We start from the raw sequence: 26,570 nt of genomic DNA on the forward strand, positions 1-26,570 counted from the left end.
GGCCTCTTGTGATGCTAGATCGGTTTTCATACCTTCCATGTAAGGAAAGATATGGATATCGAGCTGACTTTGAATATAAAAGTCTACTAGATGAATCTAATCCACTGGGTGTTTGGATTGACTCAGCATATATGTTTATTGCAAGCAACCAAATAATCCATACTGCACCCTCCGAATATTCTGGTTAGAACTCGATAAATTAAACTCATTTACTTAATTGTTTTGGGCATCAAGTGGTGGCAGAAAATTCCCAGAATTTTCCCAACTTTCATCAATATTTGCAAAAGTCCAAGACTTTTCACAGTCGGGAAAAAATTATCATTTCTCCCAACTTTTTCCCGATAGCGTGGGAACCATGTCAACAGCTTCATCCAATACACGTCCAGGGCAAAATAAGTACAACAACACAGCAGGACATCAATGCCACTTGAGATTCAATGCTGATGTATACATATGGCAGCATTCATACATCTCATCTAGCAATTATTAATGCTTTTGTATATAAGGGTAAGTGCAGGCATATAATCATTAAATATCTACTTTTGAATAAGCTATCAACAAGCATTATCTTATTGAATTAAATGTGTTTTCTAGTTTTCTTGCTGTACAATGGGGATGATGTATTGTCATTAATTAGTAGTGTGTATCAGTTTGACTGCATAATTGGACATCTGTTAAAACATAACAGTGACTTAATTAGAATTGAATACACATTAAAAATACGTCCCAAATTCATTTCGAGTGTATAAGAGATAAGGTTGATAACAACAATCAGTATAAGCAATGGTGAATGAAATGTAATGCCTTGCTCCATTGCAACTCTTACCTGTATCATTTCCTAGATTTAGCTGCTGCAGATCTGGGGGATGAGCCATCGGATTGTTCCTCTGAAATGTCGAATGAACCACAGCATCTTCTTCCTAAATCAATGAAAATACCCACCAGGAAAGACCTAATTATAAAGTATTTATCCAAATAAGGTTTGTTTACACTTACATCTAACAAAATGTTAAATCAAGTGATTGTAAAAATGTATAGCAGCTGACACAACCGAGATGCACACGTTGAACCATCATTCATGACTAGAATTCAGTATTTAATACAAGAATAAAAGTCTTCACACTGTCTAGCAATAGACTTTATGTAAAAAAGTGTTATATGCATCATACAAAGACCCAGTGGAGAGGAAAAAGTAGGAGATACAGTTCGTAAAAAGCACAAAGGTATGAATCGAAGTATGGTAATTTAGGCATGGAAATACCTCTACTAAACCACTATTCACATTTTTGTACAACATTATTATCAAACTGTATTAATTGTACCCAAGCGTACCAAGTCTCATTACAGATTTAGAACTCCACTTCTTGCATCGTGTGTACCAAGTCACATATGAAAGATTTAGAACTCTGCTTCTAACATCATGTGTACCGAGTCACATGACAGATTTAGAATACCACTTCTAACATCTTGTGTACTGAGTCACATTATGAAAGATTTAGAACTCCACTTCTAACATCACGTGTACCGAATCACATGTGACAGATTTAGAATACCACTTCTAACCTCTTGTGTACTGAGTCACATTATGACAGATTTAGAACTCCACTTCTAACCTCTTGTGTACTGAGTCACATTATGACAGATTTAGAACTCCACTTCTAACATCTTGTGTACTGAGTCACATATGTAAAATTTAGAACACCACTTCTAACATCTTGTGTACTGAGTCACATTATGACAGATTTAGAACTCCACTTCTAACATCATGTGTACCAAGTCACATATGTAAAATTTAGAACACCACTTCTAACATGACGTGTACCGAATCACATGTGACAGATTTAGAACTCCACTTCTAACATCATGTGTACCAAGTCACATATGTAAAATTTCGAACACCACTTCTAACATCACGTGTACCGAATCACATGTGACAGATTTAGAATTCCATTTCTATCCTCATGTCTACCAAGTCGCATATGACAGATTTAGAACTCTCCACTTCAAACATCATGTGTACCAAGTCTCAAATGACAGATTTAGAACTTCAGTCATACAGTTCTCAATTGTGAGACAACTGACGAGTTATGTAGCATGTGTTTTGCATGAGTTATAGGGGTGAGGAACATATGAAAATCAAGCACAATCAGTAAGGTGTACACATGGAGAAGAAAAAGGTGACGAAAATGTTGTGGTAAGGAATAAATATTTCTACTAGAATTGGAAATTTTAATAAATCTTTTAACCATTACTATCAAACTAGATTACATAGGCTTTCAATTTGGTAAATAACATTTAAGAGTCTTGCAAAATCACCATTACAATCTATTATATATAGTAGAAAAATACCCAAAACTTTATTTATAAATTTAATAGACATTTGTTACATAAAAACAAAGAAAACTTGTCGAACAAAACAACTAATTTCCCTCTGCTGATGGTTCTAAAGAAATGAAATTACAAATATCATCAACAAGTACAAAGAGGCCCCAAAATAATTTAAACGCTAAAATGACCTGGAATGATTTAAATGATGAAAGGCTGTGGAATAATTTAAATGCTGAAAGGCTAAAAAATAATTTAAATGCTGAAAGGCCACAAAATAATTTCAAAGCTGGAAGGCTACAGAATAATTTCAAAGCTGGATAGTCACAAAATAATTTCAAAGCTGGAAGGCCACAGAATAATTTCAAAGCTGGATAGTCACAAAATAATTTCAAAGCTGGAAGGCCACATAATAATTTCAAAGCTGGAAGGCCACAATAATTTCAAAACTGGAAGGCCACATAATAATTTAAAATCTGGAAGGCCACAGAATAATTAAAATGGTGAAAGGTCCTGGAATAATTAATATGCAATTACACAAGCTAATGTGAAAAAATGATTCTAAAACTTTTTATAAATTTTAAGTTAACTTTAAAGTAAAGATGTACCTCGTCAGACTCTTCAGTCATTCTTCGCACAAGGTTGACAAATTCCTGACCTTTGACCTTCTGCACAAAAGGGCATTGTGGGAACCAACGAGCGTGTTCAATCCAGGGATCATCCTCTGGATCCCAATTCTTGAGACCACCATCACACGCAAAACATCTTACAACATCTTGAAGTCCTGTGGAACCACATTTTATTAAAAGGCTATAAAATATAGGTCTGTAGACTTTTCTGTCATCAAGTGAGCTCATTTTAGTACTAATATGGTACAAATAAGCTGGACAGGGCTAAAAAGTGAAGGATCAATGTACAAAATGCAAATCAAATCACACAAAACATTATGTTCCTGTTGTGGGATTTTCAAGTTTTCTTTGAACGATCTATAAACAAGGTAATATGATGTGTATGATACATACTCATTCATCATCAATGAATAAATTCCAGAACATTGATCAAATGTCATGATTAGGGATATACACTAATATCAATGTCTATAGCAAGGATACATTTCAATGAATTGTTCAACATTCATAGTTGGGAATTGTATAGGTCAATAAATTTCTTACCTTGGCCAATTACGGTCAGTTTAAAATAACATATTAGTTCAAATTTAGCAAATCTGTTGAAATTATTTTGAGGGTAATGAGTTAAAACATACTGAAAGAACGAAGTTACCTGAAGAGTTAGAAACATGACTTACCAGTGTAATAAAATCCTGCCTGGGCAACTTGTTCTGGTTTTTGTGTCATATTTGATGGCCATCTTGTGAAGGTGGATTGGCGCACATGGTAGGCCTGATACTGTGGACTTCTGATGCAGTCACTTGCTGTAAAAAGTGGGACAGCGGTGCCACCAGTGGCTTCCCCTGAAATTTAATTTATTAAAGAGTTATTTCCTTTTGGCAAGAAGTGGTAACACTTGAATACCTAAGCACATTATACAATTCTAAATTTAAGTCTTACAGGTGGTGAGGAAATTATTAATAAGCTTTGTAAATAATATCTCCATTAAAATACACTAAAATAACTTTCAGATGTATGAGTACAGGTCAGATTCCTTTGATGAGTGACTACTTTCCTCTGGATCCCTACTGCTATATTTGGGAATTGCAAAAACGGTCTCATGATATATTCATTTGCTTTCTACTGACTGAAGAGTTGTACATTATTTCGTCTCTCAAGATTTGCATATTGGATTCCCAGTTGAATTCAATTTTACAGTCTTCGCAAAAATTAGAAATCAATAGTGATGGATATTTGCAAAAATATTATATGCGATTGCATGTTATGTAAATTTGTGAGCATATGAAGATAATTATTTTTCATATTACAAAACGTATAATAATTGATGAATTTCAATTTCACAGGCATACAATACACTTAATTAAAACATCACAGAAGTTTTTGTTCCACTTAGGCCCAAATAAAAATTTGTTTCCTACTGCTGTTTCTTTTTGCCATATCAAAGTATAAATCTCTACAGGATTTGTTTAAAGCCATACATCCCAAACATACATGATAAATAGTGTTATTTTTCAAGACAGTCTGTTACTGCAAGGCTGTTTATTGTCCACAAGGAATATGCCAACTGGCACTATTTTGTGACATGAAAAACCTTGACCTTGAATTTCATGTACTGGACTATTTGTTTTTTCTTTACTTTGTATTACAAATCATTATTTTTTCCATACATTGGGCACTGGCTGCAACTCTAAGGTACATGGTGCCATGATATTAAGATATATTCACTATTATACTTGTGAAGATATTGTTCGAGCTATTTAGTTACAAACAAGTGTTCAAAATGTCCATTATCCCAGAAGGTCTGCATAACACCAGGAAAATGTGCTGACCCCACACCAAAATGCCTACCCTTCTGCACATGAGATTCTCACGTGAGATCTAACTCAGGTTAGTCTCATGTGCAATTTAACATGCAAATTAGGTAGAACTCACGTGAGCAAATAGATTCTAACAAGAAAATCACATGTGCAGGAATTGTTAACAAGAGCAATATCTTGCTCATGTGAGCCACACCTCGCTCACATGAGCCACACCTCACTCACATGAGCCACACCTCGCTCACGTGAGCAAGATCTGCTCACGTGAGCCACACCTCGCTCATGTGAGCAAGATTTTGCTCACATGAGCAAAAACAACACAAAACAACTATAGTATTTAGTTTTTATTGAATACAAGAATTAAACAGAGTAAGATCATTATTCAAATCTAGTAATCATAAGCATATAATTCGAGTTCAATTAGTGATCTTTTAATAAGGTAAGACAACTAGAATATGTATGTATGTATGTATGTATGTATGTATGTACGTATGTATGTATGAATGAATGTACCTGTTATATTAATACATCACATTCATTCTAAACACTTTAAGGTCATAATGAAAGATACTGCTGGAAATTTGCTTCACATGAAGACCATTCTTCACTGTTCCAGAAAATTTGAAGCAAACAAAACGTGTAATTGACATTCCTGCTTCTGAATTTCATTATCTGCCAGTCTGCAACAATATTTTCACTTGGAGATTGTTCTCTTTGAATCAATGCACTTCCTGTTGACCACTGAATTTAAGTTAGCAGGCTCAGTTTTGAACTGTTGAAAAATGAAACCTGAAATGGAAATGAAAAAGTTGGTAGAGGTTTGTTTTGTTTTTTCTGATCACAGCATTTGAAACATTATGTAAGGTTGATTTTTAAAGATTCGTTTTACAAGGTAAAGGCAAAATACATAATTGTAGTTTGGATTAGATGGCACTTTATCACACTGTGAAAATAGAAGCCAACTGTTTCCCCAAGGACACACTTACGCAGCCAACCCAGTCTGAAAATTCATCCTTTGGACTATGAGTCAAATAGCTCTACCAATAGAATTACCATAGTTCAGTAGCAAACATATAAACTGCACTGTTGATGAGATATCTGCAAGCCATGTTGCATATTCCAAATTTGACTACTTCTGGATAAAGATGCCAATGTGTACCCGGGTATTCTCCCATAGATAATAATCTGGGTAATAAAACGAACAATTGGGTACCCGTTAAAAAAAAGTGTTCACAGGGGCTCATATGGTTGCTTACAATTTACTTGTTATACGTGGTCTGTATAATAATACAATCCTTTCTCAAGTGACCTATTTAAGAATCAACGCTGATATTTCAAGCCTGACCATCCTAACTTCATGCCTGTCCATGGTTCATGTGCCAATTTTCTCATGACTTAAAACACTCTTGTTTTCAGATCCTGGTGACATTATCTGGGTCAAATAAAATTAAGCACAATATGAATGTCTGGTTTAACTTGGCTACTGTAACATGCACTTCTTATACCACCATGTTAGGACAAAAAATGAATGAAATGGACAACTATACAGACTGAAATATAAAGATAAAAAAAGTTTGCTACTTAATAACAGTTTTGAAAAAATCAAATAAAAATTAATGCATTTGTAACTTCTGCATGAACTTTACATCAAACAGTTCCAAGAAAACAGACAGGTTCTTGAATGTGAAACCATTTGCCCTAGATTCATTCTATTATGATACTACACACATAGTAGTCCAGCTTAAATAGAAAATAAATGGCACCAGATATCATTTTTAAAAAAAGAAGAAAAAACAACAACAAAAATAACCCGGGATGTATCAATGCAACTGATGGATGTTATGTAACTGAAAAATGTTAGAGAAAAGAGATTTTGTTAAACTTAAAAACATGTTGCGCTGGACCGTCGTTATGGAATGAATCATGGCAGGTTGAGGATAATACAACAATCAACATTTATGGACTTTATGACAATTTGCAAAAGTTACTGTAGACATGTACACTAGTCGAAATGACTGTTATGCACAAATAATTTATCAATTTCTTTTGTGTCTGTTCTCATCCATACTACTAATCCACACGAGTTCAGCTGATTTGTGACAAAAATAATAACTGCATATACATTTTTCATACAGTTTTCTGTAATAATGGCATGTAATTTATACTCATTGTGCTCAGATTATGATTTTTGCCACTTATATTAGTAATAATTATGCTTACAGCTCTTTTTGGGGTTGGAACATGTGAACCTACAACAAAGCAGTTCAGCTTGACATTTAATACAATTTCCTTTTGATTGTATACTCTGGTAACCAATCGTTAGGAATGATGGGTACACATTAGAAATTTCCAAAAAACTGACATCTCTATTTCTTGAACAGTCCTCTGGAAGATTTCTCCAAAACTTTTAGGATACATTTTTCCAAAATATGTACATTTGCAATATATAAAGAAATTCAAAATCTGATTTCCAATTTTTATATTTAAAAAAAAAAATGTATTGGGAGTCCAATTGTAGAGTCTGAAATGCATATGTTATCATGTCAAAAGATTTGAAGCGTCTTATACATACCCTTTACTGGAGTCGGAATTTCCTCTAGCATGGCAATGCAGTTTTGTCTGACTTCTTCCTGTTGCTGTCAGTGTTTTGCACTTCTTTCAAATGATTGCTAACTTTGCTGTGTTCATTAAATTTTGTGACCTTCATGAAATTTAATCTGTAAAAAGATAAAAATTAGTATAATTGATCTTTTTTTTAATCTATGCAGAACAGAAAGAATGCATTGAAATGAGAAAACGATTTGGTTGGCAAAAGAATCCTAGTCTATAAGTGTATATAAGCATTAAGAAAAGCTGTAATCCTTATCCAATTAAATCTCTTTTAAATTTAACAATCAAAATATTTGACAGACAGGGCAAATGTCTTTTAGGAATAAAATCATGAATTAAGCTACTGCATTTGGTTCTCAATCGTGTATGCTTATCTTGATCCACCCAATCAGCAATAAAATAATAAGAAGAACATTTATGTTTGTACATATTGTTTCAATCGGTAACGCAAGTGTTCATCACTGAGGCGCCCGCATTATTATTGGGGGTGGGGGTAAGAGCCAGACATGGTTGCACAGTTGAATTGTGGAAGGCTTAAATATTCGATGATAGTGTGGTGTAGATATCATTTTTAGAAACAGGAGGTTGAATTATTATCTTTAAGTAAAATCTGAAACAAACCCTTGGCTCAATTTTAAACGACCATGCGAATTTATGCTTATGCTTATAATGTCGATGATTCAGGCTATCCACTTTGATCATTCTATATGCGAAAATTGTAAAAATAAATGAGAAAAAGTAACTTACCTCTTTCTCGGCAAAGAACCAGTCTTTCATAATCCTTGAATTTTCCCTAACAGCACGTCGACGTCTTCCGTTTCGTACTGGACATTAACATCAGTACCGACGTGGACATCTTTAGGTGTTGGTGTTGGTTTCTATATTTTAATAATGTCCACACTCTTGCTGTCAGAATGTTTTAAGAGCAAACATGTTGCAGGAGAATATTAAATAACTTTCTTCATAAACAGCGTGGCCCTTTCTAAGAGAACATGGCCCGCGCGTAAATTTCTGTCTGTTCGGTTTAAAAGTGCTATTCTACATGTACACTGTAGGTCAACATCCAGCATCTGTTGAGTTTATCTGAGGCGCTATAAAGGGTAAATTATTAGTAAACACGTTGTTGTACGCATAGGGGCTTGTATCATTGATTACAATATAAAAGTCAGTCATACATTTAGTATAAAAATAATACTTTTATTATTTTATACTACTGTATGACTGACATTTAAATTGTAAGCAACGATGCGAGCCCTTCTGGTTTTACACTCCTTTGTACACATGTACGCGGGTATTTCTTAATGTTATATTTTATATATCAAATAAATGCTATTTTATTATCTGATGTTTCATAAAAACTGAGCTATACGTGAATTCATATCATTAATAAGTTAATTAATATAGACCAAGTTAATTTTGATGTTTTTACAGTAGCTTGTGCCGAGCCATGCCCCATAGGACACTCTAATGGTTCTAACAAGCCGATTCTTCCACCGTGTACTCTTATAACCTGGGTCACAGAAAAGTTAACGGAAACGTCAGTGATTTGTTTTGTGATTATTTCAGTAGGAAATTTTTTTTATAAAATTTGAAATGACACGATCAGAACATTTAAAAGGCTGCAAATAAGCAAAATTTTCCATTGCCAAGAATATACACATGTAAAACAGTGCGAAACAGCTACACAAACAAACACGACTGGATTAGGTAGTTTCTTACGGATTTATTAAATTTTATGTACAGTACATGGTTTTTTTTTTTTATAATGGTAATGTACATATGCATAGGAAACGGGGTTGGGGTGAAACCTCGATAATAATTTGTCTAATACGTAACCTGTTCGACTGTTCAGTTGGCGTTTGAATTTTGGCGGACACTAGACAAAATGTTTAATGTTACCCCGCGTATTTCTTTGATGCCAGACATTCAACGTCGGTGGACAATGTTTTATTAAACACATTAATATTATTAATCCTTTATGGTTTCTGCGTGGATTAAACATAGGCCGTTTAATAGAATACGCGGGGGGGGGGGGGGAGGGGGGGTGCGTAAAAAAGTATGCATGCATGGGGGTGGGGGGTGGTGGTGTCAAGCTTTGCCAGATTTTTGCGTACGTACTAACTGGATGACCCCTAAGCCGAATTACACAATTCAGTAAGTATAAGACTGTATTGACTATTTGTGCGAATGTTAGGCATGGAAGAAAACGACGTAGTTTATGTAATTCTCCAATTTTTCTGGAAAATGACTTGAGAGTTTATTAGGCCAAAAGGACTGTGCATCAGTGTTTATTTTTTTTCCAGATATGTGGCTATGTATTTGTTTTACAATTTTATAGTGGGGTTTTAGAAGTTTGTGAATAAAGGAGTTGCATCATATGTTTATGGAACATAGGATTCATTTTAGGGCAAAAGTTTTATTTCCTTTTTATATTTGTAAACTGTGTATTTTGGGGAGAGAAACATTTCACCTTTTTACGGATTACTTTATTAAACATTAACCACGATCAGTATGCAAGTTATTAACTCTATTCTTTGACAGCTGTTAAAGTTTAATGGGTAGTCTGGTTATACGAGACCTTAATTCTGAATTGTTTCGTTTTATGAACAGTGAAATGAACCTTAAAGGAGACTAGAAATCAAAATTTTCCTTCTACGTATGTAATTCTCTACAGATTTTAATTCGACTGACATGTTTATTAATTAAATATCGTAAGCGGGTAGTGATTTTATTGCATGGAAGATACCACGATTCCGTAAATTGCCGAGTTTTTCCGAGTTTTAATGAGACGACAGATCACGTGGTACCGTGACGCAATACTAGCCAGTCCTCGAATACAAACATAAACATTGGCGAGCGAGGCAGACGGAAGGAGACCACATTTGGGTTGCACATTCAAAACTTGAATCTGCAGTCTGATATAATAGTTTATGTACTGTACTGGTCAGTGTTAAAAGAATTTTTTTAGGCACAGGCCCCGGGCAGGTGACTTAAATAAACTCAAGCCCTGACAGAAATTCCACAAGCCCGGACAGTTCATACCTGTCAGCTCTCAAGCCGGGAGAAAAACCTCCTGATTTTGGGGGTATTTCCTCATCTACATCTCGATCTCGTAATATCTCTAAATTTTTCGCAGCGAAGTCCCGATAATTACATTATGTCTGTCAATTTTCATTTGTCAGAAGAAGAAAAAACCAACCCCAAACCGTTTATGAATAGATATAACGTATGCAATCCACAGTCTAAGCTGCCAAACTGCAGACATCGTAGTGATATGACTGAAAAATTGTTAAAGCTACGTTAAAAATTCAAATCACACGCACACACGTCTAAATCCGGCACTGGACGAAATAATTAATATCACACAACATTTTTTTTCTTTTTTTTTTCTTCTTCAGTAAATAGAACGTGAAAATTAAACATTATTCAAGTAAATTTCAGATGTTTTTAAACAACTACAACAGTACTATAGTATAACAAAATTAAAAGAATACAATTGTCACCAATTAGCTTAAATGAATGATCACTGTGAAATTTTCTCTGCAAACAAAAATCGCATCTCCATTTCCGCCAAAGAAACTCGGCCAGTTAACACCTGACATTTCCGACCGTATATGTAAAGTTTAATTACCATAATTAAATTAAAAGGAATAAAACAAAATATACCATGCAGTATATGTGGCCCTAAAGAACTAATTCTGAATAAATATTTTGTTCAGCAAACAGTGTTACATGCATTAAGACTTAAACCTGAAGTCCATGGCATCGTAAGTAACAACAAAATAGGCATCGTTTATTTTGGCAATCAATTTCTTTGAAGTATGTCCGAAGGGCAGTCCTTTTCACAAGATCAATGCAAGGATGGAATATGTTCATCAGTCACATCGGCTTTATTGTGATGTGATGTGATTTTGATTTTTAACGTAGCTTTAACAATTTTTCAGTCATATCGCTACGATGTCTGCAATGTGGCAGTTTATAGTGATGTCTAGCACTGGGGCATCATGCCGCAGACATGCAGCATGATGTCCCACCCAGTCACATTATCCTGACACCAGGCCGACCAGTCCTAACACTAACCTCTTAATGCTGAACGCCAAGCGAGGCAGCTGTTAGTACCATTTTAAAAGTCTTTCGTATGACTCGGCCGGGGATCGAACCCACGACCTCCCGCATCCGAGGCGGACGCTCTAACCTCTAGGCCACCGGAACGGTCACATCGGCTTTATTGTTTGCGTACTTAAATCAAAACTTTAGCTATTTTGCAATTTAGCCAGAGCTGACCAGAATATGCAAAATGGGCTTGTCCTGGGGGAATAATAAGGCGTATCACATGGAGAAAAGGTACGTCCCATGGGCGCTCGCACATTGGGGCAAGGGGTTGGGTCAATAGTCCCCCCCCCCCCCAGTTTCTATTGTCAGCCATTTAATGTGAAACTTTGACCTCTTTTCTTTTAATCGCTGTTATTTAAACTGCCCAAGGAATAATTTTATATCAGTTCCAATCATTACAGATTACCGTTTATACATACTACATGTATACAATGAGTTTTTAAAAAAATTTTTAATTTTTATAAGATTACTGAAAATTGTGTTTTCTCGAAACACGACAGGTTTAGAATATTATTTTTTGGCAAAGCCTCCATTTGATTAAAATCAAATCTAAATTTCACCTTGGACAGTATTGATTTGATTTAGATTGTGCCGTGTTAAGGCATGCATGTCAACATCTTGAAAATACATTTACTAATTTCACCAGCGCGATCAAAGTTTCCTCAGGCAAACAATTTTTGTTTCGACAAGCCTGACGAGCACCTCATTTTGAATACAGGATGGGCCGGAACTAAAACCAGAGGGACCCAGGGTGTCGGGCTATCCGATTTATTTTTAGCACTGCTGGTGTAGATAAAAGATCTGTGAATTGATTTTGCATTTTGTTGATTTTGCATTTTGTGGTCACTTACTCGGCCTTCTGCCTATTTTCGTAACTCGCACGTTCAACACTTTTCCCAGGATTTAAAATATTCAACGTTATGTCTGGAACAGAGCCAACTTTTTGTCTAAGCCAAGCATTTGCGTATCCTTGAGCTGCCATTTTTTCAAAATCCCTGTCGTAACACTTCTTTGAGAAATGTAACGAGCACATAGGGCTGTATGGTGTTGCTTTGAAATCGACTCGTCTGTAATAATGTATCCATTCTTTCAGTATGCCTTTATCTTTCGGAAAAGAAAAAAAAACATGTTGTCCACTGGCTTTTCTTAATGTTTTATTACACCCGTAATCAACGCAAAACGGTATTGTCTTTTACTCTGGCAACTCCCACTTGAGCTGCCGGAGTCGCTACTATGACGTCACATCCCGAAAGTAACCGAATAGGCGCGGAAATTTTGCATACGAGGTCACGGAAATTCAGCTCCTAGAAGATAGGCCAATATTTTAATATTGGCATTTCGGTCGCAGATGATACTTCAGAATAAGGTTTACTGCTATAGTACCTTTATTATTATCCAATATTTCCATTGGTTTCTGGTCTCCTTTAATATGTTCAAATACAAGGAGCCTGTTGGGTCAAAATAAGATTAAAACTCACTGTGAGAAAATAAGTTGAAAATGTTTTAAAATTTAAAAAATACAACAAAGCAACATGAACAAGTGCAAAATAGAAATGATGTCTATTTGACAATAATGGAGATGCTTGACATTCAACATTTACACAAAATATTTAAGTCCAAATTGCTCATGTGATAACTCACATGAGAAAATCCAACTTTGAATAAATTTGAAATAAGTGTTTAATCAGAATCAAAGTCCAAGTTTCTCACGTGATAACTCACGTGAGAAATTAGAACTCTGCCTTATTTTCAAACATGGTTGTATGTAATGGAGAAAGAAAATTTTCTAAGTTCTACTTTCTCATGTGAAAATTTAGATTCTCACGTGAGCAAAATCTGCTCACATGAGAATCAGGTTAGTTTTTCCTTGGCTCACAAGATCTAACAAACTGCACACATGAGCCTGCAAAATCTACCCAATTTGCATACATTTCTAACAAGGTTCTCATGTGCAGCTTATGAGCAGCTCATGTGAACTGGTGAGATTTTTCTGTACGGGGACCTTGTCTGCTTACCACTGATTGGAGTATATGCACAATAGCATGCACCTTTAGCATACACCTGTAATAAAGCATTCTGTACCTTCTAAATTTGTATTTCATACAAAACATTAAATGCAGATATAGTCTAGGTAAATATTAGCAGAACAGATAGATAGATAGATAGATAAATAAGTATACATACAGTATATATGTAGGTAGGGAGATAGGAAAGTAGGACGTTAGATAGACAGATAGGCAAATGGATGGATTGAAGAAGACATGATAATATGAACAGTGACTTTATACATTTTAGCTGTAATTATAATACTGAATTTATATTGAAGCAGTAACAACCTACAGATTGATGAAATGTCAACAAAGGGTTTTGTACTGGGTACCGCTTAGTTCTAGAACCATTGCATTTTGAAACTTATGTATATAAAATTGTAGCAAACCATTGTTCAATGAGTCTGAGAAGTGTTCTCTTCCCGATATCCTCCCACTCAATATAAAATTTTGCTGATTTCCATGCTGCTCGTGCACACTATGAACAGATGATGGGACTGATTCTGAGTTGGGCGATTCTTCTAATCGTCTTGTTTGAGTTGGATTGTCATTACTCCCTGTAGCATTGGGTACAGCGACATTTCTTGTATTTGTTAGGTGGGATGGCTGCGGCTGAGGAACTACAGACTCTGGTTCTGCACAATCATACACAATTTCTCCTAATGATGAATTTGTTGTATTTGAAGAATATGGATCTATGTTGCTATTCACTACTGCCATGAGCGTAGCAGGATTACTATCATGGGTTCGAAAGATGGGAATACTGGGTAATTCAACATTTATCTCTAAATTAGGAAAGTATTTTTCATTATCTAATTCTTTTTTCATCTTCCTCTGAGGCTTCAGAACTTTTCTTCTCTTTTGCATACTATTCTTCCTTTCTTGGGTTTCACATTTAATATTGCCACAGTCTACCATACTTTCAAATTTTTCAGTATGTTTAAAACTGACATCGTCCTTTCCATTCTCTGATATAGTTTTTTCTTGCATACAGTTTTTAATGACATCATATTCAAAATCAAATATTTTTGGATACTTTTTTGAACGATCTTGCAAAATTTGAACCAAACTGTCTGTTTTGTCCATGGCATAAGCGTGTTTATTGTCAACTAGGACAATATTCCAGTTTTGATGATTCAAACTGCAAATATATTTTCGAATGGAAGGAAATATTGTGCAACTGTTCTTTTGCATACATGCCTGAACTTCACGGTTTGAAAACAACTCTGGAAAGTAATAAATTGACTCAAATAGTTTATCGATGATGATAGCCCCATTTTCGATCATTTCAAAATATCCTCTGCAAATGTCCATCCGATCATTCTTTTTGGCCTTTTTCAAATGTATTATTACAATGCTGCAGTCCTTTAACTGCTCCATTTTGAATTAAAAAGTTTGCAAGCACTTTTTGTATCTCAAGAAGCATTCAAACCCAGGGCACAAATTTAGTCGCACTTGCATGAGTTGATACTTCTCCTCTACATTTAATTGCCTTTCTTGTCTAACGCATCCTTGGATCATCTCATATATGAAAACCAGTCCATTGATATATGCTCCAAATAGCCTTCATTGTATGAGCAAAACTGTTCTCCCAAAGCATTTCTGAATAAATAAAAAATACATGAAAATATCAGGTAATAGGAACCAATGTAATACAATACACCTGATGCAGTACAGGATACTAATAATTGGCTTCGCTAACAACAACTGTCAGTCAGATAAATCAACTCCAAATACATCTTAGCAATTTTCTTACTTAAGAGACTGATTTAGACCATGTGTAAAGTTATTGCTCTTTTCAGAGAAAACAAAAAAATGGAATGACAATGAAAAGACAACTGGACACTCATTACTAGAAAGGATATGTTTTGTTTGGTGTATAACAGCACATCAACTCTTGATATGCTACATACAGCCCAGGCAACAGGATTATGATAATCGGTCCAGAAATATTCATAGCTATAAATCCAGCTGGTCCAGGCATGACTCGAATCAGCATCTTTACGCATGCGAGTCTGGTACGCTACCCACAGAGCCACTACTCCATTTGTTTTCAACAAATATTAAATACTTAACAAAACAAATACAGAAGGCATTACTAAAGACTACAATCCGACTATATTGTACAGATTAATCATCCTTGAGTAGCTGTTCCATTAGGCACAGTCTTCATGCAGTATAATATGACCTGTCTGGTTTTGGTCAAAATGTATTGCATACTCATTTACATCTTTACTATGCACAATAATATCTTTGTTTTCTGTGTTGTGACAGACAATATAGTTCCAATAAATTTCAATTACAGAACAAACAAAAGTTTACAATACACACACACACACACACACACGCACACACACAACATATGCACTTAAATAGATGAGATCATAATGTGCTAATAAGAAGTAAAATGACTAGCTTCATTCAATTACTAAACTTTTTATTAAAATGGAAATGTGAGCTAAACACAGAAAGCATAATGCATTTAATGTGTAAAATTTTTTTTATCTCAAAAACAACAAATCTTACTGCATTCAGCTCAGTAAAAGGAGAGTATAAAGTCAAACAACCCAACCACACTCTGCAATTAGGTCCAACAGGAGTTTCATCCCCTATCAATATAAATGATTTTAGAAGCTTCAGAAGCATTGTACTGGAATTAACAAGGGATACTAACAATAAGGTACTTGCTCAATTGATGTTAACAATGAAAAGACCTGAATGAGATTCATTACAACTGATTAGAAACCATTATGTCTGACAGCTCTTATGTCACGTGTTTAGGCTTGAATAGACATTAACACAAGAAAGAGTGAAAACAATACAATAATTTATTTCCCTGGAAAAATTCCGTAAAAATGAAAAAAAATATGAACTTACGGTTTATTCAATCCAAAAATAATCCATGAATAAAATTTTAGTAGTCCTAATAACAAAATGTTCTACTGATTTCACGTTCGAATTCCGACCAAGAATGCAAGATGGAAGACAATGACGTATGATGCAATATGTAGTGTTGAATCTACAGTTCCTTGTAGAAACAAGAATTATCACTCCGGTTTCTGATAGCTGAATACATTTTTATACAAAACTGTTCTTGTTCCGCATTATTACATGAGCACACGTATTTTCCAGAAAAATAACAGAATTAATCCTTTTGAATCCAAGTAATCTGAAATAACTCCAAATAGCACAATATGCAACTAACAGTTTAACATCCCAGCTTCTACTGAGATTAATTCTCCAAAACATGGGTTATATGGTCTTTCTAAAACGTAAACAAGGGGTCAAATGATCATCTTCTGGAAGGTTATAGAAACAAGTACTTGTTACAGATCACGTGACCCTGACAAAAACCAAACATTTTACTCTAAGAATTTTTTTTTTACATCTTAAAGACAAAGTCCCATCATGCCTTTCAGTGTGAGATATTCATGACATGGACTGCTTTATACCATTTTGAGATGCCTTTCAGTGTGAAATACTCATGACATGGACTGCTTTATACCATTTTGAGATGCCTTTCAATGTGAAATATTCATGACATGGACTGCTTTATACCATTTTGAGATGCCTTTCAATGTGAAATATTCATGACATGGACTGCTTTATACCATTCTGAGATGCCTTTCAATGTGAAATATTCATGACATGGACTGCTTTATACCATTTTGAGATGCCTTTCAATGTGAAATATTCATGACATGGACTACTTTATACCATTTTGAGATGCCTTTCAATGTGAAATATTCATGACATGGACTACTTTATACCATTTTGAGATGCCTTTCAATGTGAAATATTCATGACATGGACTGCTTTATACCATTTTGAGATGCCTTTCAATGTGAAATATTCATGACATGGACTACTTTATACCATTTTGAGATGCCTTTCAATGTGAAATATTCATGACATGGACTACTTTATACCATTTTGAGATGCCTTTCAGTGTGAAATATTCATGACATGGACTACTTTATACCATTTTGAGATGCCTTTCAATGTGAAATATTCATGACATGGACTACTTTATACCATTTTGAGATGCCTTTCAGTGTGAAATATTCATGACATGGACTGCTTTATACCATTATGAGATGGGCATATAGGTTGGCACTTAACTGGATGCCAATCACACATTGGTTGAGTGTTGAATTTAGGCCAGTTTTAGACACTGGGATGGAAAATTTGTGTTCAAAGAACACATCTCCAATACACTGTCATAACCAGATCAGCTCACCTGTTTTGTTCCAAATTACCATACACAGGGATAACAAGTGATGATAATGTACTGTGACAATAAAAATATATTTTACGTTTCATGTCAAATCTGTTTTACCATAATTAATCACACTACCTTCACATAGTTCATTCTGTATGTTGTATAGAGAATCTCCACCATACTGAACACAACTCGACTGAAACAGAAATTACAAAAGAATCATGGGGGCCCTGAGTGGCCGAGTGGTCTAAAGCGCTCACCATTCCGGATCACTGCCATCTCACCTTTTTCTGCGTGGGTTCGAGTCCAAGGCTCGGCTAGCGTGGGTACGTGGGAAAGCCTGCCAGTAGCTTCTCGTGCCGGTTCTACCATTAGTTTTTCAAGGTTTTTCCTCCACCAGTTATACTGGCCGCCATGTATAGCCTATCTTGTGCTGAAAAATGGCGTTAAACCCTAGAACAACAACAACAACAAAATCACATTTTTAGATCAGAAGTCTGAGTCAAATCATAAAGATTCAGAAAGACATTTGAAGAATCCATAGCTTCATGGTCTGAGTGATGAAAAGCAGAGATTGATAATGTAGCTACTTAAATGAGATCCAATTATTCTAATCCATGGGGTATTTCGCTTCAGTGAACTTAGAACAATTGTCAGCTGATTTCTTATGCAAAATCAACTCAAGGTATTAGTATACAACTTTCTTCAAAGTTAGTCATGTAATGAAATTTCCCACATTACAGCTACGATTTTTTGAAAACATTTTTGTCTTTTCAGGTATGTTTTTCTGTTGCAATAATTCAAAGAAAGCACAAGAGCGATGCAAATGATTTGTGATATTAATTTTTTGTTGTTGGTCTTTTATGACTAAATTGCTGTAATTTGTCATAAATTTGAACTTATATTGACTGCAAAGCAGTGTTGGTCATGGTGACAAAAGATATGACAGTGTACCAACAGCCCCATTCCCTTGTGCCAGTCAAGGACAATTAAACACCTATTAGCATAAAGCTACATTAGTTTTCATAAAAATTTAAGTATTTTGCTAGGAGTAATAAAACATAGTTACTATTAAGCACAGAAGCATATGAATTTCAGCATTGTACAATGGAAAGAGATCTGAAGATAGTCAAGCCTACCAGATAACAATCAAATGTTTATCATGAAGTCAAATTTTCAGATTTGAAAAGCATTCACATTTTGAGTTCTATAAATAGTGCACAGGAGTACTGCATACATATTCGAACAACACTGGCTGATATCGTAGAAGCAGATGATTCCATGTAGACATCACAAAGGCCCATATCATAGAAAAAGAAAGGTTTCTTGCGGAAACACCACCTGTACAGATGGCAGAATGAAGAAATAGCAGACTCTACAACAGATACAATGGGGAAAGATGCTTCAACCAATGGAAAATGACTTAAGTTGATAAGAGAGAAAGTTAACTACAAATACTGGATAATTAATAAGCTAGTATACAGCAAGGTCAAGGCAAGAAAATGCTTATGGACAATGAAGATATTTTCATACATGTACATCATTAACCTGCTGTATATCTGGACTTGGTAGTATTTTACAGTATATATAATGTTATGACTCTAGTCCTAAAGAATGTCACAGAGATAAGTGAAACTACCAAGTTTAGTAAATTTTACTATTAAGTCACACAGTGAAAATTTAATAGACACTTACGGAGCTATGAATTAAATCTCAAATAATCCTTAATGTCCTATCACACGTTCAAAAGTATAGAATGTTCTGAATGAATTCCAATAGTCTTGAATGTCCTCATGTACTACAAAGATACAATCCAGAATGTCTTTGAATGAGTTAACATAATCCCAAAGATATGTTAAAGTCCATAACTAAAGATCAATGAGCACTTTGTAATTCCAACTAATAATTTCAATAAATAATTCCTCTCAAAGGATATCTTAACACAAATGTCAACGATTCCACAGTCTGTTCTTAAAATAGGAAGAAATACATTTTTTTTTACCAAACCTCTATATATAAAAATACCCACTTGACCTGCGACACAACAAAACCAAAACTCTGATGAAAAGTTCCAGAAACTTGTTTTGTACTAGTTAAAATCATGACAGAAGTCAGGTATTCAAAGACTCCAGTCACAATCCTCATTCACAAATTAATAATGATAGAACTAAGGTATAACAAAACTCTTTTCTCAATCATGCACAATAATTAAATATGCAATCTATATATATATATATATATATATATATATATATATATATATATATATATATATATATATATATATATATATATATATATACTAGCTGACCTTATGCAGAAAGATCAGATGTGAAATTAGGAGAAAAATGTACAATTTATCAAGTAGGAAAAAAAATATAAGAACAAATTAAAAACATTTGATCAAACAAGCCAGTTCATGGTAAATAATTTGCAAATTACAAAATCTATGAGTACCTTTACTTAATTAAATGAATTTACACAAATAAGACTTTCAGAAATTATTTAGCATAAACTGAGTTGTATGCTCAAATTGAGGAATTCAGTACATAATTCTTGTATTTTTGTAAAGTTTCATGCTGGACAATTTTTAAATTTTTTAAAAGGTTATCTTCAGCTAATCACTCCTCACTATTATTAATCCGCAACCTCACTCCTCACTATTGTTAATCCGCAACCTCATTTTTTTAATGACAAGATCACATACACAATACTCCATTCACTGGACTGTTCACATATTTACTATCAACTTATTATTCAGAATAAACCCTTCCTGTACAATAATAAAGTAAACAAAGATTAGATCGTAAATATGATGTGCAATGTTTGAATATTTTGGTGGATTGTCCTGCACAACTTTCTATTAATCTGTGAATTGCCATAATTATGGTATACATCTTGACCCCCCCACCCCCATTCATCCAGTCCTAGCTTTCCCATATTATTGTTCTGTGAATAGACTGTATTGCTGCTGATATGTTATTCATGTATACTGTGTTTATTACTCACAAAAAACTCATGTACATGCTTGGCACTGAAACAATGCCAATGTTGGATTATTTACTACCAACTATGATATGATGCTCGTAATTATCCAAGTTTATTATTTTTAAATGTGCATTTTGGTGGCAGGGGATAGTTTCATAAATTGGCCCCTGTCACATTTCTTAACATAAGGCTATGGTGTGACTTTTTCAGGTATTATCGTTTAATGAAGATATATATGGATATATTTGATAATTTGGTGTTCGGGCTTGTGTTGTTCTTGAAACTGATATGGGGGTTGTACATGCCTCACATTTACTTTTCAGAATGTATGCAGTGACATACCAATAGTTGGCTAGAAAGAAAAACTATCCACCCATAGCAGTAGACATGTGGGTTCAAGGCATTCAGAATATTTCAAAAACTGTCTAGATGACAAATATTTTGAATTGCATCAAGATGTTTAGCATACAATGTTCTCAGAATTATCACCTAAGGAAAGGGCTTGTGTTTGCTCTGTGGGCATCACTTGGTGTTAAATATGACCTTCAGACATGAAAAATGCAGGTATAACTTTGGGGTTGGGGTCCAATAGCTTGGAATTTATCAGGGTTTACTTTCCTTTCATTGCTGAATGACCACATTATCAAGGTATTGCACTCTGTTTCCAAAGTACATTTCAAAATTTTAAAGGCAGGGTCAGCACAGAGAAATGTGTTGTCATCAGCATAGTTGTATAGATCAGAATCATTTATGAAAAAGATCTAATTTATACAAATATTAATCTGTATGGGACCAAGAATTGATCCCTGGCATATCCCTTTATATATATTATCCAGAACTAGTTGAATTTCCTACTTTGACACACTATCTTCTGTTTGAGAGGTAATCTGCCACAATATTTACTGCCAAATTTGAAAGTCCATAAGCTGCCAGTTTCTGGTGGAGGAGTTAATGGGGAAAACAGTCAAATACTTTTGAAAACCATCATAATATTTATTTTGGTCAAGTGATAGGTGCAAGTCTTCTGTTAGTTGCATTACTCTTGTTTGATAGCTAAAACCCTTTCTGAAAGCAGAGAGGTATGGGTGTAAGTCAAAGTAATTAGTGGTCTGGTCGCAGAGTTTGGATATAGTTGGAAGAATATTGACAGGATGATAGTTTTCTTGATCAAGTGGATCATTTTTCTTATATATCGTGACCACCTGGGCTTCCTTGAATTTTGATGGGACATTTGTTTGGTCAAGGCTGTTGTTTATGAGTGTGGTTATAATGAGGGTGTGCGAGGCCTGGGCCTGACGTCCCGCTTGCCAAAGGAAAGTGAAGCGTCTCATAGCCTCTCCTTCCCAGGTGTAGTGATCGCCGCAGGACCACTGTCTCGCTCAGCGGGGCAGGAGGTTACTTGCATATGGCCTCTCCTACACTATTGTGTCCACAGCAGCACCTTCACGCTGGGCCCCCTGTTTTAAACAGAGCCTGCTGTGTGGCGCGACCGAGTGCCCGGCGGTATAACTAGGTGGGCAGACTGGGCTTGTTAGCCTTGGCAGGCGACCAGTCTAAGAGAAGGGAAACTCTGACTCCAAACCCGGGCAGATGAAGCTCGTTAGCCTTGTCAGGCAGTTCATCTAGGAGAAGGAAACTCTGATTCAAAATCCACCAAGTCCCATCCATTGGATTATGGCTCCAATGCCGTGTGGATATCTTCGGGAGAAGGAAAGGCTACGGGAGTAAACCCAGACAGAAAATCCGGAGTAGAGCCCCTAAGGCGGCTTGGGGTCGACTACGGCCTTCTTCCGGCAGCTCCTGCATCCAAACTGGTGCCAAATGTCATGCTCAACATTCCTTTGGACCCCACCAGCAAGGACGAGAGGGGGACCCTGACGTCTGGGCAGCCCAGGATCTCCATACTCCACGCCCAGGCTTGCGCCCTGGAGAGAGCACTCCAGTCTCGCTACTGAGTGAGGGAACAACACGGAAGCTGACAGTTTACGGGTTATAAGTCCCACCCGATTGGCGTTTGGAAGGGGCGCCACGGGTCAGCTTTGACGGTGGGAGGGATCATCGTGTCCCACTGGCCAACTATCGCCCGCCTCAAGCCGGGCAGCCCCCGGTCAATAAGGTGTTGATAAGGTCAATAAGCTGGAATGTGCGCACCATGTGTACAGGCATCTCCGACGACCTCAGAGAAGTGGACGACACCAGAAAGACGGCCATCATCGATAGAGAACTCACCAGACTAAATATCAGCATAGTTGCCCTCCAGGAAACCAGGCTCGCCTCTAGTGGCTCCCTCAGAGAGGAAAACTACACCTTCTTCTGGAAGGGTCGAGAACCTGAGAAGCCCCGCCAGCACGGAGTGGGCTTCGCCATCAAAAACAATCTCCTGGCTTCGGTTGAACCTCCCACAGGGGGCACTGAGCGTTTCTTGTCCATCCGCCTCACCACTGCTTCAGGTCCTGTCAACTTCATCAGTGTCTACGCCCCAACTCTCACGTCGTCAGAAGACGCGAAGGATCAGTTCTATGGGCAGCTGGACGAACAGATCAAAGGATGCCCCAAAAAACGAACCACTATTCCTCCTCGGCCACTTTAATGCCAGAGTAGGTGCGGACCACGAGTCATGGCCTACCTGCCTCGGATATCAAGGCACTGAAAAGACCAACGAAAACGGTCAGAGACTGCTGGCGCTATGCACCTACCATGGCCTGTGCGTCACAAACACCTTCTTCAAGTGTAAGCCACAACACAAAGTGTCATGGAAACACCCCAGATCTCATCACTGGCACCAACTCGACTTGGTCATCACCAGGCGCTCTGCCCTTAAAAGCGTCCTCTCCACCAGAACCTACCACAGTGCAGACTGCGACTCCGACCATGCCCTCGTGAGCAGCGGAGTGCGACTACAGCCACACACGCTACACCGCTCAAAACCAAAATGACGTCCTCGCATAAACACTGCGCAGATGTCCGTCCCTGCCAAGGTGGAGGAGTATGTGTCCGCCCTGGACGAGGCTCTACATGACCTGCCGGAGCACGACGCTACAGCCAAGTGGAACGCCATGAAGTGTGTCATCTACAGTACAGCTATGTCAACGTTTGGCAAGAAGGAACGACCCAGCCAGGATTGGTTCAACGCATACCAATCAAGGATGGAACCACAAATCGAGAAGAAACGAAAATCCTTCATAGCTTACAAAAATGCCCTAATGAACGGACGCTTGCTGCTCTCAGAAGTGCCCGAAGTAACACCCAACGCAATGCTAGACAGTGTGTGAACGAGTACTGGCAACAACTGTGTGAAGGGATCCAGCGCAGTGCCGAGTCAGGAAACATCCAAGGTATGTACAGTGGCATCAAGAAGGCTCTAGGCTTTACAGTGAAAGGGGTCGCTCCCCTGAAATCTCTGACGGGAGAGAAGATCACAGACCGTGGGCAACAGATGGCCAGATGGGTACAGCACAACTCAGAGCTATACTCCGGAGAAACGTCAGTCACCGATGCAGCCCTCAGCAGCATAAAGAATCTGCCCACCATGGATGAGCTCGACAAAGTGCCAACCTTAGAGGAGCTCAGCAAAGCAATCGACTCCCTTCCAAACGACAAAGCACCAGGTAGTAACAGCATCCCGCCCGAAGCCATCAAACGTGGAAAACCAACATTGATTAAACCACTGCACGAGCTACTCTGCCTCTGCTGGTAGAAAGGAGTAGTCCCCCAAGGCATGCGCGATGCCACCATTGTGACCATTTACAAAAACAAGGGCGAACGTAGTGACTTTAATAATTACAGAGGGATCTCGCTCTTGATTATCGTTGGTAAAGTGTACGCCCGCATCATACTCAACAGGCTGCAGTTGCTGGCGGACCGTGTGTACCCGGAATCACAGTGCGGCTTCAGAGCAGGCAGGTCGACGACAGACATGATCTTCTCCCTACGACAACTCCAAGAGAAGAGCAGAGAGCAAGGTCAACCACTCTACATGATGTTCATCGACCTCACCAAGGCCTTTGACTTGGTCGGCAGGAAGGGCCTTTTTGAACTTCTGAGTAAGATCGGTTGCCCTGCCCCCCCCCCCCCAAAAAAAAAAAATGACGGATCCTCCTCAACTTCCTTCCCAATTAACAGCGGCGTGAAGCAGGGCTGCGTGCCACCAACATTCTTTGGGATCTTCTTCTCCCTGCTCCTGTCCTACGCCTTCGACACGTCCACGGATGGCATATATCTACACACCAGGTCCGACGGGAGGCTGTTCCACCTGGCACGACTGCGCTCAAAGACCAAAGTGAGAGCTGTGCTCATCTGGGAGATGCTTTTTGCAGATGACGCAGCTCTTGTGACCCACACCGAGGAAGCCCTCCAGAGACTGGGAGACCGTTTTGCTGATGCCTGCATGCAGTTTGGTCTCACCATCAGCTTGGAAAAAACAAATGGCAGCGTGCAAGATACCACCATTGCCCCTTCCATCAAAATCAACGGTGTCACCCTGGAAGCAGTCAGCAATTTTACCTACCTAGGGTCAACCATCAGCAACACTCTCTCGATTGATATGGAGATGGACAGAAGGCTTGGAAAGCCAAACACCATCATGGCTCGATTAACTAAGAGGGTGTGGCAAAACAACGCGCTGACAGAGCACACCAAGGTCCGAGTCTATCAGGCCTGCGTTCTCAGCACCCTTCTATATGGAAGTGAGACCTGGAGTACCTACATGAGGCAAGAATGCCGGCTCAACTCCTTCCATATACGGTGCCTAAAACGCATCCTGAAAATCAGCTGGCAAGACCGTGTTCCACACAGCGAGATCCTGCATCGTGCAAGTACCCACAGCATGTACTCCATGTTGAACAAACGCCGCCTTCGATGGCTAGGACAAGTCCGACGCATGGAGGATGGAAGGCTGCCAACGGACATACTATATGGACAACTGGCCACTGGCATGAGAAGAGTCGGACGCCCCTCACTCCGTTTCAAGGATGTATGCATGAGGGACATGAAGGCATGCAAAGTTTCACCCGATGGCTGGGAAGAGCTGGCCGAGGACCGAGACACCTAGAGACTAGCGGTAAACAATGGCATATCAGTCGCTGATGCGAGGAGAGGCCAGTTGGCGGCAGAGAAACGTAAGAGAAAGAAGAACGCGGCAGCAACCACAGTAATGCAGACTTCCCAGTATGTCTGCACCAACTGCAATAGGGACTGTCACTCACGTATAGGCCTGCACAGCCACAGCAGATGATGCCAACAGAGACAGACAACATACCAAGGGCGCTATTCGCATGGTGAGATAAGATCTATTCCAGTTGCCTTCCTAATACTGATGTTTGATATGGCTTTAGCTGTGGAGTCTTCCATAATGTGACTGAAGTAAAATGTTGTAGACATATTTGATTTCTTTTTGATAGCCCGGATGCTTGGGTGATCATGGTAAGTTTATTTCTTATCTATGCCCTCAGCATAGTAACGAATCTATCATCTCCATGTTGAAATCCCGCTCGGCAGTGATCGGCAGATCCCCAACGAATAACACACATAATTCCGGTGACCGAAATTTGCATAATTATATGCCACATTGTAAACACTGAAGATAATGACGTAAAACACAACCGCGCTACGAGACCGCGCAAGATGTCAACAACTGTGAGTACAATCTTTTTCTGATCTCGTTCTTTTCTCCTTATCTTTTTCCTTTCTAATTTTAATTTTGAGAGGAAACAATGAAATGTATGTAGAACTACTTTTATAGTTCTATTTAAAAAATTTTGTGGTAAGAGAATAATTTAAATCAACGTGCTCTGTACAGTATTGCAAAAACCCACAGGTA

At 37.5% G+C, this 26,570-nt stretch overlaps 1 protein-coding gene across 5 annotated transcripts in view; it reads right to left on the reverse strand.

Annotated features, from left to right (window-relative positions):
• LOC149786879 (uncharacterized) overlaps positions 1 to 26,570 on the reverse strand; it is a 62,622-nt gene that overhangs the window by 12,525 nt on the left and 23,527 nt on the right. For all 5 annotated transcript variants that reach the window (XM_089977397.1, XM_089977395.1, XM_089977396.1 and 2 more), the window contains 4 exons: positions 13,932 to 15,144; positions 3,632 to 3,796; positions 2,934 to 3,109; positions 827 to 920 (listed from right to left, as the gene is read on the reverse strand). In XM_089977397.1, coding sequence (XP_089833523.1) covers positions 827 to 920; positions 2,934 to 3,109; positions 3,632 to 3,796; positions 13,932 to 14,922 — 1,426 coding nt within the window. In that variant the 5' untranslated portion in view covers positions 14,923 to 15,144. The remainder of the gene's footprint in view (positions 1 to 826; positions 921 to 2,933; positions 3,110 to 3,631; positions 3,797 to 13,931; positions 15,145 to 26,570) is intronic.

Source organism: Sinohyriopsis cumingii, chromosome 12, assembly GCF_028554795.1.
Source record: "Sinohyriopsis cumingii isolate HCF-2022 chromosome 12, ASM2855479v2, whole genome shotgun sequence".
Lineage (NCBI taxonomy): Eukaryota > Metazoa > Mollusca > Bivalvia > Unionida > Unionidae > Sinohyriopsis > Sinohyriopsis cumingii.